Source organism: Antechinus flavipes, chromosome 1, assembly GCF_016432865.1.
Source record: "Antechinus flavipes isolate AdamAnt ecotype Samford, QLD, Australia chromosome 1, AdamAnt_v2, whole genome shotgun sequence".
Taxonomy (NCBI): domain Eukaryota; kingdom Metazoa; phylum Chordata; class Mammalia; order Dasyuromorphia; family Dasyuridae; genus Antechinus; species Antechinus flavipes.
In genome coordinates, this window is record NC_067398.1 from 160,238,612 (window position 1) to 160,252,890 (window position 14,279).

The following is a 14,279-nucleotide window of genomic DNA, read 5'->3' on the forward strand; positions in this document are numbered from 1 at the left end:
AAAAAGAATAAAGATCAAGGACTTTTGCTGATCTTGACTCTGGCTGATTCTAAAGTATCCAGGGGGCTAATGCAATCTCCACATCCAAATCATGGGCAAAGGTGCTAAACAGCACAAGAGTCAAATGCTGACCCCTAAGACACAGTAATAGAGATCTCATTTGAAGGTGACAAAGATCCATTAAGAAAAGGCTTTTCCCTTCTCACAGTCATAGATAGGATTCAGTGACTTCAGTTCAAAGGCAGACAGATGCTCTTGCTCTTACCTTTAGTTTTTCTCAGGATTTCAACTCCACATCCATAAATGTTTCTTTTCTTTCCTGTCCAAAGAATATTTTCTTTGCCAGAGAAACAGGCAAAACAACAATTAAGTAATTCTATGACCAGTTATCATTACATTCACTGCAAGGAACAATCTTATCCCTTCTTTAATCCTTCCCCCCCCCCCCACCAATATAGCTACAATTCTTCATCCTATATACAATCATAGATTTACAGCTCTATGAGACCTAATAGTTATGTCACTGATTTCAGCTCTTATTTTATAGATAAGAAAACCAAGGCACTGAGAGGTTAAGTGAATTACTTAGGGTTATACTTATAGTCAATCTCTGAGATAGGATTGAGTTTCATTCTGTCCATCAAGCTATCTTCAGGATGGAGTGAAAGTGCAGGTCAAGAGAATTGGAGATGACCAGCTGAGGAGACACCAACATGCATATTGAAGTTCCTATATCTGAGGGCAAGGGGTTGGGGTGGAGAAAACTATAAGCCAAATAATGACATCTTTGAGAAAGGAATTGCCATTATGGAGGAAGAGGTAAGATGGCATTCAAAGAAGTTAATATGATATTAGATTGATTTAAGAGAGGCATTGATCAGACCAAATCCGGAATATTGTGTTTAGTTCTAGGTGCTGAAGAAAAGGAAGCCCAGAGAAGCAGCAGGAGCCCAGCTGTTTGTTAGAAACTGAAATAAAATGATCTTTATTCTGAAATAAAGCATTGTGGAAAAAAAAGTCTTATACTTACTTTAGTTGTTGACTCATTATCTCTCACAATACAACATACAAAGAAACCATCCCTAATATAGTATTAGAGAATGTTGGAGCTGGAAAAGGAACCTAAGAGATGCTTTAGTTCAATTCTTTCAGTCAATGAAGGCATGAAGACCCAGTACAATGATGAAGGCATTTTTTTTAAGGTCACATGACTTGCTAATTCATACCTGATTTCCTGTCCACTTCTCATTCCTTTATACCCTGTATAAGTTGTGAAATTGTGTTTTATTTTCTTGTTTAAAAATCCATTTAGTAGATTTATTTGTGAAGTATTTAAAATTCAACAAACCTCTTAAGACTGATAAGGAACCTGAAAATGTTTTACTTTTTTTTCTGTTAAAGTTAGAAACACTGTCAATAGTACACCTCTAGATAGACAGGATTTGATCTTTAATAGAATTGAATGAACTAAATTAAATAGCAAGTTGCTTTTATACAGCTTACTTTCCATATCAAAATTATTTTATAAGAAGAGAAAACCTAAGCTCAGTGGTTAGCTTTAAAAAAGATTAAGATGCCAGGTGTAAACATATTGATTTTCCTTTGGTATAATAGGCTGGACCGCGCTTCATGAGGCAAGTGTGAATGGATTTTATAAGACAGTCCTTGAACTGTTAAAAGGCGGAGCTGATGTAAATTGCAAAGGGATGAAACAAATCACCCCAATATATGATGCTGTGTTAAATGGGCATTATAAGGTACTGAAAATGTTTCTCTTTTAGAGATGAATCCTACAATTAATGGGCTTTTAAAATCAAAATGACCAGTCTATAAAATGTTTTTTTCACTGTCATTTCATTATTAACTTAAAATATTTAAATACTTAGAATTGAACACTTTAGAATATCCATCTGATCCAGATCTCCCATTTTGCAGGTGAGGAAATTGAGGAATTAAATGATATGTCTATTGTCTTACAGATCATACAATAGTTGGGATTTCAACCCTTTGTCTCCAAAGCTGGAGTTCTTGCTACCATATCATACTATTTCTTCAGTACTTCAAGGAACCATGATTTAATTGATTTGAGAATTCTTCACTGAGTTGCAAACCCTTTATGACTTGGTAGTAAATTTTCATGAGCCACAGTGCTTAAAAAAATAACCAATTGGTTAAACCTAAGAGTGATAAAACTTAAGCTTAGTAGTCACTCAACATTTATTAAGCATCTATGTGCCAGGTGCTGTGCTAAGTACAGGTAATAAAAAGAAAGCAAGCCAACTAGTCTCTATTCTTAAGGAATTCACTGTTTAATGGAGGAGACAACATGAGAACACTACATACAAACAAGATAATATACAGTATAAATTAGAGATAATAGAAGACACAAGCATTAATGATTAAAAATTGCTAGAAATTTCACTTTGCTGTCATAGTCTTCAAGAATCCAAGGTTCTCTCTTTACCAGTAGTTGTCATAGTGTGGTTCAGAGACTTTTTGGGGGGGTTCCCAAAACCCTTTTACAGGGTTCACAATGTCAAATCTTTTCATTTCAATTTCTAACATAGTAAATAACAAAAGAAAATCTATTTGATGAGGTCTTTCAGTATTTTTTAAAAGTACAAAGGGGTCTTGAGGCCAAAAAGTGAGAACAATTTTTTGCAGCACCACTGAAGGAACTTTTAATAGAGGGTCAACAACATTTGTAGAATTTATGGCATTTATAGAATCATTTTATTCATATTATTTGATGCTTCTAATAAGTTATGTTACTGAATATCAGAATTTGGTTATGAAAACTCAAGGATGGTTTGAAGAGTAAATTACAAATTGCAAGCTTTTAAGTACTCATAGTACAGAGGAAGATTCTGATCTAAGCTTTTTTATTATATATAAACAGCCATTCAGAATGGGTGCCCCAGAAGAGTGATTGAGTAATTACAGGAACCTTTTCCTTTCCACTTTGTTTCTGTAATCTGTCCCCTTTTTCTTTTTACTAATTGCTTTTTTTTTTTTTTTTTTTTTTTAATAATAAATTTTATTTTATTTAATAATAACTTCGCATTGACAGAATCCATGCCAGGATAATTTCTACACGACATTATCCCTTGCAATCACTTATGTTTCGTTTTTTCCCCCTCCCTCCCTCCTCCCCCCCCCCCCCAGGATGGCAAGCAGTCCTATATATGCTAAACATGTTGCAGTATATCCTAGATACAATACATATTTGCAGAACCAAACAGTTCTCTTGTTGCACAGGGAGAATTGGATTCAGAAGGTAAAAATAACTCGGGAAGAAAATCAAAAATGCAAATAGTTCACATTCATTTCCCAGTATTCCTTCTTTGGGTGTAGCTGTTTCTGTCCATCATTTCTCCAATGAAACTCAGTTAAGTCTCTTTGTCAGAGAAATCCACTTCCATCAGAATACATCTTCATACAATATCGTTGTCGAAGTGTATAATGATCTCCTTGTTCTGCTCATCTCACTTAGCATCAGTCCATGTAGGTCTCTCCAAGCCTCTCTGTATTCATCCTGCTGGTCATTCCTTACAGAGCAATAATATTCCATAACATTCATATACCACAATTTACCCAGCCATTCTCCAATTGATGGGCATCCATTCATTTTCCAGTTTCTGGCCACTACAAACAGGGCTGCTACAAACATTTTGGCACATACAGGTCCCCTTCCCTTTTTTAGTATCTCTTTGGGGTATAAGCCCAATAGAAACACTGTTGGATCAAAGGGTATGCACAGTTTGATAACTTTTTGGGCATAATTCCAGATCGCTCTCCAGAATGGCTGGATTCGTTCACAACTCCACCAACAATGCATCAATGTCCCCGTTTTCCCACATCCCCTCCAACATTCATCATTGTTTTTTCCTGTCATCTTAGCCAATCTGACAGGAGTGTAGTGATATCTCAGAGTTGTCTTAATTTGCATTTCTCTGATCAATAGTGATTTGGAACACTCTTTCATGTGAGTGGTAATAGTTTCAATTTCTTCATCTGAAAATTGTCTGTTCATATCCTTTGACCATTTATCAATTGGAGAATGGCTTGATTTTTTATAAATTTGAGTCAGTTCTCTATATATTTTGGAAATGAGGCCTTTATCAGAACCTTTAATTGTAAAGATGTTTTCCCAGTTAGTTACTTCCCTACTAATCTTGTTTGCATTCGTTCTGTTTGTACAAAGGCTTTTTAATTTGATATAATCAAAATTTTCTATTTTGTGTTACTAATTGCTTTTTAAATCACCACTTGACCTCATTTTGCTTCTCATCTAATTTCAGTTCCCTAGATCAGATATTTACAACAGAAGCCCTTTCTTCATTCCAGTTCTAGTATAAAATATTCAGTATAACTTCAGCTTCATTTTCCTTTGAAATGTGAATTAGTTCTCCTTTACTTCTTCATGTACAAAGATCTATTACTTAGTAAATGTAGTAACATTTTGCCCATTGTCTCCTTTCTTGTTACTAACATTGAGCAAACAAATCTAACTTTGAAGAATTCATTCTAGGACCACAGGGTAGAATTTCTCTGTTCTGGATCAAGGCATGTAGTTGGAGCAGATTTAATCCAAGATAGGAGCCTTGAAAAGGGTTAGACTTCCTTTTCTTAAATCCTTCATTTATTCCTCATACTCTGAGGAGAGAATGCATTCTAGGCCTGAATTAGTGTCAAGTGAAGAATAGTGGATGGTGAGAAAAGGAATAATATACATAATGAAACTGGAGAAGTGAGTTGAAACAAGCTTATAAAAGTCTTTAATTACCAAATAGAGGAGGATGCATTTCTTTCTTGAAGCAATATGGCACTATAGGGAATATATACTTTTGGCATTTAAATGAAAGATCAATTGAAGAGGGGAGAGATATAGTAGGGTTAATTCGGATACTCTTAAAATAATCCAGAAGAGATCTAGAGTAGTGGTCTTGTGAGTAAAGAGACATTGTGGAGATAGAATTAATAAAAAGTGGCAATTGACTGGATATATGGACAAAGAGAGAGTGAAGAGTCATGGATGATTCCAACATTGTGAATCTGGAAGTGTGCTGATATCTTCATCATAGAGTCAGAAAAGAGAGTTCTTGAGGAATGATAATGAGTTCTCTTTTGGACATGTTGAGTATGAGGTGTTTATACAGTTTAAAAAGCCTAATAAGCAGTTGGTAATTTGGGCAACTAGGTGACAGACCTGGAATCAGGAAGATTCATTTTCGTAAGTCCAAAACCAGCTTCAGACCCTTATTGATGAGTGACCTTGGACAAGTCACTTAACCCTGTTTGTTTCAGTTCATCTTAAAATGAACTGAAGAAGGAAATGGCAAATCACTCTAGTATCAACGACAACAACAAAAACTTACCCCAGTGGGGTCATAAAAAGTCACATTGAAAAAAATATGGTTGCTCATGGCACAACAGACATAATTGAATTAGGATGAGCTACAATGGATCTCATCTATCACTTAGTGATCAAGTCACTACTGGCTGAAGAGAAGGACTATAAGAAACTTGAAATGAAAAGACCAAAATGTTACAAAAATTGGATTAAGCACTGTTACTGTCTGTATTTTAACTTCTAAATCTTGTATAGATTCCCTTGACTTTTAATCCTGTTTAGCAACTAGTTTTATTCATTATTTCAAGTACTGGATTAGCAAGCACTCTGGTACAAACCTGACATGGAATTTGTTGTTGTTCTTAAATTTTAGCTTGTTCTTATGACCTGGATCTTGCCTTCTTGGTACAAAGCAGGGATTATCTCAAGGACAACCATTCAGAATGTTTCCATATTGCAAATGTTTCTAATTGCTGTTAGGTTAGCATTATTTTAGGCAGAACTTGACTGTATTCATCTTTCAAATAGTTAAAGAAAACCATCATGTTTTCCTTGTATCTTCTATTCTTCAGGCAAAGCAGCTCTAATTTCTTTGAATGACATCTATGGAATGATTTAAAGTCTTTTCATCAACCTGATCACCCTTGTATATGTGAACTGTAGCTTTAAGGTTGTAGAGATGAATATTAATAGTAGTACATAATACAGAGTATTCTATACACTATATATTACATATAGTATCTTCTATATGCCAATTACTATGCTAAGTACTTTACAAATATTATGTCATTTAATCTTCACAATAGCCCTGGAAGGGATAGGAACAATAACTCTTGAAAGTTTCCTCAGGGTAGAGAGTACTGTAGTATTATCAACACCTTTGTATTTATGCAAACTAATATTATAGTTTTTTTGCTATTGTCTCTTCATCTTGTCCACAAAGATATTTTGGATAGTAATTTCATTGACTGAAATCCAAGTATGTAACACTTTTGGTACTACTTTGATTTAACAACCCTGTTAAGAAAGAAAATGCAGTTATTCTACCATGACTTATTCTTGAACCTATGCTGGTTCATAATGAAAATTGCTTTCTTTTCAAACTATTCAAAAACTTTTAAAAAATAATATATTGTAGCATTTTTACTAGAAATGAAAGTTGAGCACACTGATTTAGAGATTGAAACATCAATTTCCCCTAAATCGATTCCTATGATAAATATTATTGTTCCTTACTGAAACTTTTTCAAATAGGAAAAGTAATAATAGTACAGATTGTCAGACCTGAAGTCAGGGAGACTGTTCTTCCTGAGTTCCCATCTGAACTCAAACTTACTAGCTGAGTGATGCTGGGCAAGGTACTTAATCCTGTTTGAAGTTCTTCTAAATTTTCAAATCTCAGTTTATTGTTCATCCCTGCATTTCAATACAATTATCATCACAAGTGATGAACTATCTCAATCCTAGGGAAATACTATCAGTGAGAGCTGCTAGACTGCTGTTTATGGTACTGAAGCAACTATATACCAAGGATTCTGACCCATGCACCAGAAATAAATAGTACCTCCCCCTCTAACATAAACTATTTTATCCATAGTATTTGCTTCCTTAGAGTGACAACAGCTTTATTTCTTTTTCGAGAAACAGATCGGCTTCATCTATGAAACTTGGGAAGAGTTTGCCATCCCTTCCATCCCTTATTGGGTATCTTAGCACTAGATCTCCAATCAGAATACTGGACATTTTTTTTCTTCAGAATAATAATTCTGAAAGATTTAACTATGCATGTATACTCCCTATCCTTCAGAAATCTGATTTACTAAGAAACTTTATTCTTAAGAATTTGTGCTGATGCCTCTCCCCTGGAATCATGAATCATATGTTCACTTCCCTCATATTTGTTCAGATTAGATATGTTCATATGGGTCATGGTGGATATTGAACTTATTCAATATTAGGAAAACCTGGTTTCAGGTCTACTCCCCACCACTGCAAATAGACAATCAAGAGAGGAACTTAAATTTTCCAGTGTTTTTGACAACTCTCTAAGACTGTAAGTTGTAGAGGAAATGCCAGCCTGTATTGGAAGAGGGAGTTTTCTCACTTAGAATTTCATTATATTAGTGAAATCACAGCTCCAGTCCCATCCTTATTCTAGAATTGTCTTGTTGTACATATCATTAGGATATGGGAATTACCTTGTGGCATCCTCTTTGGTAAATTTGTATCTGAAAAAATGTAGGAAATTGATGACTAATTCATTTGCATAATGATCTTTGATAAACGTTGACTCTCATGGAAGTCTAGATTTCTCCCTAAATCACAAGATTGTTAGGATTCACTTAGATTTTAGTGAAGGAAACTATCTAGGGGATAGATAGCAGCTGTCATAGTATAATATCTTTTTTGCTCTGGTGTATTTTAGTTGTTTATTTGTATGTTGTTTTTATAAACTACATACTCTGTTATTCTTTTCTACATTTTGCAATTCAGGAAAATGAGACAGATGCAAAAGGAAATAGAGGGAGTTGGAGTAAAGGGAGGAATTTTGACCAGATTACTAGTTGGTTGACTTTATTTATTTATTTATTTATTTATTTATTTATTTTATAATAACTTTTTATTGATAGAACCCATGCCAGGATAATTTTTTACAGCATTATCCCTTGTACTCACTTCTGTTCCAATTTTTCCCCTCCCTCCCTCCCTCCACCCCCTCCCCTAGAAGGCAAGCAGCAGTCCTATATATGTTGGATATGTTGCAGTATATCCTAGATACAATATATGTATGCAGAACCGAACAGTTCTCTTGTTACACAGGGAGAATTGGATTCAGAAGGTAAAAATAACCTGGGAAGAAAAACAAAAATGCAAATAGTTTACATTCATTTCCCAGTGTTCTTTCTTTGGGTGTAGCTGCTTCTGTCCCTCATTGATCAGTTGACACTGAGTTAGGTCTTCTCTTTGTCAAACAAATCTACTTCCATCAGAATACATCCTCATACAATATCATTGTTGAAGTATATAATGATTTCCTGGTTCTGCTCATTTCACTTAGCATCAGGTCTCTTTAAGCTTCTCTGTATTCATCCTGCTGGTCATTTCTTATAGAACAATAATATTCCATAACATTCATATGCCACAACTTACCCAGCCATTCTCCAATTGATGGGCATCCATTCATTTTCCAGTTTCTAGCCACTACAAACAGGGCTACCACAAACATTTTGGCACATACAGGTCCCTTTCCCTTCTTTAATATTTCTTTGGGATATAAGCCCAGAAGTTAGTTGGTTGACTTTAGAGCTTTCAGTTTGATTCTTGAATTCCCCAAGCACATTACTTTATGGGAACAGTGCTTGAATCCTTTATCTTCATATTTAAATAGTTTTGTCCATCCATGAATATAGTAAGTATATTACCAACCAACATATTATCAATATAACCAAGGTGAATCTATAACAAGGGGTTGTTCAAGGGAGAAAGCTTATAAATGAAGCCAAGACTTCATTTAGAGAGTAGTTATGAAGATTCATAAAAATGTCCATTCAGGAGAAAAAACTACATTCACACATATACATATATGTATATATTGGGGTATGTGTGTGTGTGTGTATTTCTGAAATGAAGGTATGAGTACAGGAGAAGATTCAGGCAGCACTCTAATTTTTAAATGCATCAGAAACTATTTTGATCAGTTGAATCCCTAAATTCACTTGATGAAATATACGCCAGATTTTGAGTAGCTCACTTGTAAATGAAAGGACTATAAAACACAACAATGTGTTTGCCCTTGTCTTTTTCTGCTCAGTCGTTGATATAAACAAATGAAATTGAATGAGAATTTGAAAATGTGAGGATTAGTTTTGGTTGAATCAGTAGAGAAGGGATTCATTTCTTGAGGATTTGTTCTTACATCTCTGCAGAATATATAGCAAGGGGAAGGATATTGCTCCTTGACCTTTCCTCTCATGGTAATGGCATCCTCCCACAGAACATCTTAGCTAGCCTAAGAAGAGAATTGAAGACCTGATACCCTGACTCCTATGTTTAGAGAGGAGGCTTAAAGAAAGTGAGCTGGGTATAAATTCTACAGATCAAGAAATGACAGTTCATCAGAACCAAAATTCTGAGAGAACAGAATTGGGAAGGCTATATTCCTCTTACTATAGGTCCAGGTTAAGGCTTTTGGTTCTTTAAAAAAGAAATTAGTGCTTAAAAAAGAAAAGAAAAGAAACTAGCCAAAGACTAGGGCACTTCCATTGCCCCAGCCAGGGATTTAAATTTAGGCAGAGCACTGAAGCATTGAGCAATGAAAGTAGCCAATAGCAGATTGACAAAGCAGTGAAGACATCTTACCTATCAAAGAGCAGTTCAGGAATTGATATCCCATTTGAGAAGCTACCAAGGATCTTATGTATATTGTACATCTACACATTTCCCCAGGCTCCATTAAACATTTACTATATACCAGGCACTAAGCTAAGTACTTTACAAATATTATCTTATTTGATTTTCACAACAACCCTATGAGATAGATGCTATTATTATCTCATTTTAAATTTAGGAAACTGAGGTAGACAGAGTTAAATGACTTACCCAGGATCAATACACTACTGCATGCCTGAAGCCCCATTTTAAGTGAGGTCTTCCTGATTCCAGGCCCAATACTCTATCTACTGCATCACCTACTTATCTTAATCTCTCTTTCTCTTCAATTGATGATGTGTGTTTGCAAGGGAATGTGTCTCAAGGGTGGGGGATGATGCTCTACAGTTAATATTACTATGTTAATAAATACCTTTGCTGTAAGCAACTTGTGACCTTTGACTGATTAGGTAAACATATTGATATGGGTTTATGAGTTATAGTTTTAAGAGTTTCATGAATTTGGGGTAGTTGTCTTTCAGGGGACCTGACCTGGACCTAAATTGGAAAGTACTATCAGGAAAATATATGTGTATAAAAATTATATTATTAAATCCATGATCTGTTTATTGTAAAATGCTAATATGACTCTGTCCTGGGTCCTCTCTTTTTTTTCTTTCTACATTCTCTTTCTCTTAATGATCTCATCAGTGATTATATGTCTAATTATCATCTCTATATAGGTGCCTTGCAGATCTAGCGATCACCCCCAGTTTCTCTCCTGAGCTTTAGTCCTATATCACCAACTACCAGTGAAACATTTCAAAATGCATATAGTGGACATAACATATACAAAACAGAATTCATTATTTTTGCCTCAAACCCATTCCTTTACAAAAATTCTTTATTTCTGTGAAGAGCACTATCATTCATCCTACTTCCCAAGTAAATAACCTCAGCGTTATACACTATTCTCCACTATCTCCTACCCCACATTTATTAAATCTTGTTCTTTCTATGTTTACAGTCTCTTCCTCATCTGTCCCCCTCTCCTTACTCACATAGTTACCGCCTTAATTCAGGCTCTCCTCATCTCTCATTTGAATTATTGACAAAATTTATTAATTGGTCTTCCTGCCTTTCCAATTCATCCTTCCACATACCTACTGAAGTGATTTTTTCTAAAATGGAAGTCTGGCTATCTCACTTTACTTTTTTGGTTAATGCCAGTGACTTTCTTTTAGTGCTAGGATCAAATCTAAATTCTTCTTTTTGACTTTAAAAACCCTTTAAAATTTGGATTTAGGCTATCTTTCAGTCTTCATTATACATTGTTCCTTTTTCTTGTACTCTATGGTACAACCAAAATAGCCTTCTTAGTTCTCTTCACACATTACACTCTTCCCATCTTCTTACTTTTGTATTGATCTTGTCCTATGCCAGTAATGTAATTTTTTCTCATTTCCTGCTTCATAGAATCTCTTACTTCCTGCAAGACTAGCTCAAGTACTACCATTCGCAGTCTTTTTCTGATTCTTTCAAATGCTAGTATCTGCCTCCAATTATCTTATATTTAATTATCTTAATTATTTTTGCACTTATTTTATATATATTCATATATATGTTGTATGTATATATATGTATATTACATGTGCAGATATAGCTAGTGTTGTATACAAGTGTTATTACACTTATTTCAAAAATTCTCATTTGTTTCAAAATTAATATATTAGGGAACATTTGAGGCTAACTAGGATTTTGAATTTACATCTGTATAAAAAAATTGTACCATTTCACCATAAATCACAAAGTGCAATCCTCCAAACCTCACTTCCATAAGCAAAGCTGAGGTCTTAGTCAAGGCAGAATGTTATATTTATTTTATACCTGCTGGTACAATAGAAGCTGGGAGCAGAAAAAGATTGGTCTGCACCATCTCTGCTTCTTTCCCCCCATGGCCCCTAACTAAAGTTGCAACCTGCTGAACCTGCTTATGAAGCTTTGGATGGTGATTGAGCAACAGTCCATGGCCAAGAAGGCATTGCCACTATTTATTGTGGTATTTCTGTATTTCTTAACTATGTTCATATATATAAAACTGGGCTGTCATTTTTATTACATTTCTATCTTTTTTTCAACATATTTTCATACATACATATATGCAAACATACATATACATATATTTATTCAAAACACACATTCATATTGCCTCTCAATGATTGTAAGACTGATGAGAGTGGAGATTATTTCATTTTTTTTGTCTTCTAGTGTCTCCAGTGATATTTATCAAGAAGTAAATGCTTAATAAATGCTTATTGATTGATCATACTATACAAACATTATTTCTATGGTTTGGGCATATGAGAGTGACATGGTTAAAGAGTGAGGGAATAACTTTAACAGAGAGCAAGTAGGAAAGACTTAATGACCACTTATTTGAACTAGGAAATAGTCTTGTTCAGGTTTAATTAGTTTAGATGACAATGAAGTCCCTTCTAACTGAGCTTTTGTGGGGCTGATCAGATATATGTATATAAATGAGGCAAAACTGTGAGAGATAGCTAATATTATGATGAATATATATATCAATTCAAATTATTTGGACATGCTTAATCATTTCTTCAAAGGAGATATTTCTTCTTCATTATTCTATTGGTCTTTCGATGGATATTGTTTTCAGTAGTTCACTCTGTGCTAAGAAATAGGATTTTTGTGCTTAGTACTTCTTTAACGACCATCCCCACCACTATCCCAAACTGATATGATCTTTTTATACTTGGGCACTGGCCACAGTTTGATGTTTGTTAAGTTAATTCTCCAATGTCATTTCCGAGGAGCAGCAACAAGTAAGGGTGTCTGACACCCAGAGAAGAGGGTAGCACCTGTCTGCTAGCAGGTATTGATGCTGCACTATAACCTGAGAGCACAAACTTAGCAACCTAGTACAGATGTTTCCTCTACTTATCAGTTACTGAGATACACATACAAAATGCTTCTAAGTTTTTGAGGCGGGGAGGAGTTTGAGTGATGAAAAATAAGTTATGAAAAAAAAGGAAACCAGTGGTTTCTAAATTAGTTTTTTGTTTTGTTTTGTAGTGCACACACATACCAAAATCTAAATTCTATTGATATTGTTGATAATTATGAGCTTCCTAGCTATAATTTGAATATTAACTGGTACATATACTCTACATTTTTATACACTATGTATACATTTAAAAAAAAAAAAACTCATGAAAACAAACTTCCTCTAGGTGGCAGAATTACTTCTTCAAAATGGAGCCGATCCATTATTTAGAAATGACTATGGAAAATGTGCCTTGGATGAAGCTAGTGACGATGCCCATATGAAACAACTTCTGGAACGCTATATACACAAATCTGAAACATGTCCTATTGCAGGTAAGCATAAACTGCATCTCATCACATAGATACAGAATTACAGAAATTTTGTTTTCCATTTTCCTTCAGAAAGCTTGAAAAAATATGAAGTGATTTGCTATTATTTTAAATAACATTTACATTATATACATTTGTTTTCTCCTGCATAACTCTATAGGTGACTGAAGTCTGAGTACAAAAAATTTGTTTTAGATGACACTTAGTTTGTATCTTCCCCTATTGTGTTTGGAGCCTTAGTGAAAATTTTGCCAACTTTAATTTCTTTTCAAATTATAACATGTAAAGTGAAATAATGTGATATGAACTATATGTTTAGTTGTAGTCCCTTTAATGAACATTTCCCAGAGTTAAATTAAAATTTAAAATTCCTTTGGAATTTTTAAAAAAATCTTTCTCATCCATTCCAGTGTTAAATTGCAACTATAAGAAAATCACTCATAATTGTAATAAGAAGATAGAAGATAGAAGATTAATGATTTAAATGCATGAGCATTTTCCTTATTCTGATCCATATGTTATCATTTAGTTTTTTTCACTCATATGTCAGACACTGATTAAGGAGAGAGAGTGTTCTTCTGTGATAAAATGAATTCCTTAGACTTTCAGAAGTGAAATTCTTTATAGGATTTATTTAAATATAATACCTATTTCTTTATTCAACTCTGGTATTTTAAAAATGGGTTCTATATTTAAGGGGCTCACATTCTAAAGGGAAATACAACATGCAAATAACTATATGTATATAAATTATATGTAGTGTAAAGGGAAGTAACCTCAGAGGGAAAAATGACCATTGAGAAGGACCTAAAAAGTTCTGTTGCAGAAGATGAGATTTGTGTTGAGTCTTGAAGGAAGCCAAAGAAGCCAAGAGATGGGAAGAGTAGGGGAAGCATTTCAGGTATTGGGGACAATCAGTGAAAAGACTTATACTTGGGAGATGGGGTGTCTTGTGCTAGGTGTCAGTGCCATTGGATTGCTGAATACATAGAGTATAAGAAGACTGGAAAGGCAGCAAGAAGCCAAATTATGAAAGGCTTTAAAGCCAAATAGAAGATTTTTATATTTAATACTAGAGGAAGCCACTGTAGTTTGTTGAATAGGGGGCTGAGAGCTAGATTTAAGCCAAGAAGAATTATTAATTCAGATATCCATTACA

At 34.3% G+C, this 14,279-nt stretch overlaps 1 protein-coding gene across 1 annotated transcript in view; it reads left to right on the forward strand.

The window, feature by feature from the left end:
• Positions 1-14,279, forward strand: part of ANKRD31 (ankyrin repeat domain 31) — a 187,962-nt gene that overhangs the window by 40,149 nt on the left and 133,534 nt on the right. Inside the window, exons 12-13 of the mRNA XM_051971339.1 lie at positions 1,615-1,757; positions 12,976-13,123. Coding sequence (XP_051827299.1) covers positions 1,615-1,757; positions 12,976-13,123 — 291 coding nt within the window. The remainder of the gene's footprint in view (positions 1-1,614; positions 1,758-12,975; positions 13,124-14,279) is intronic.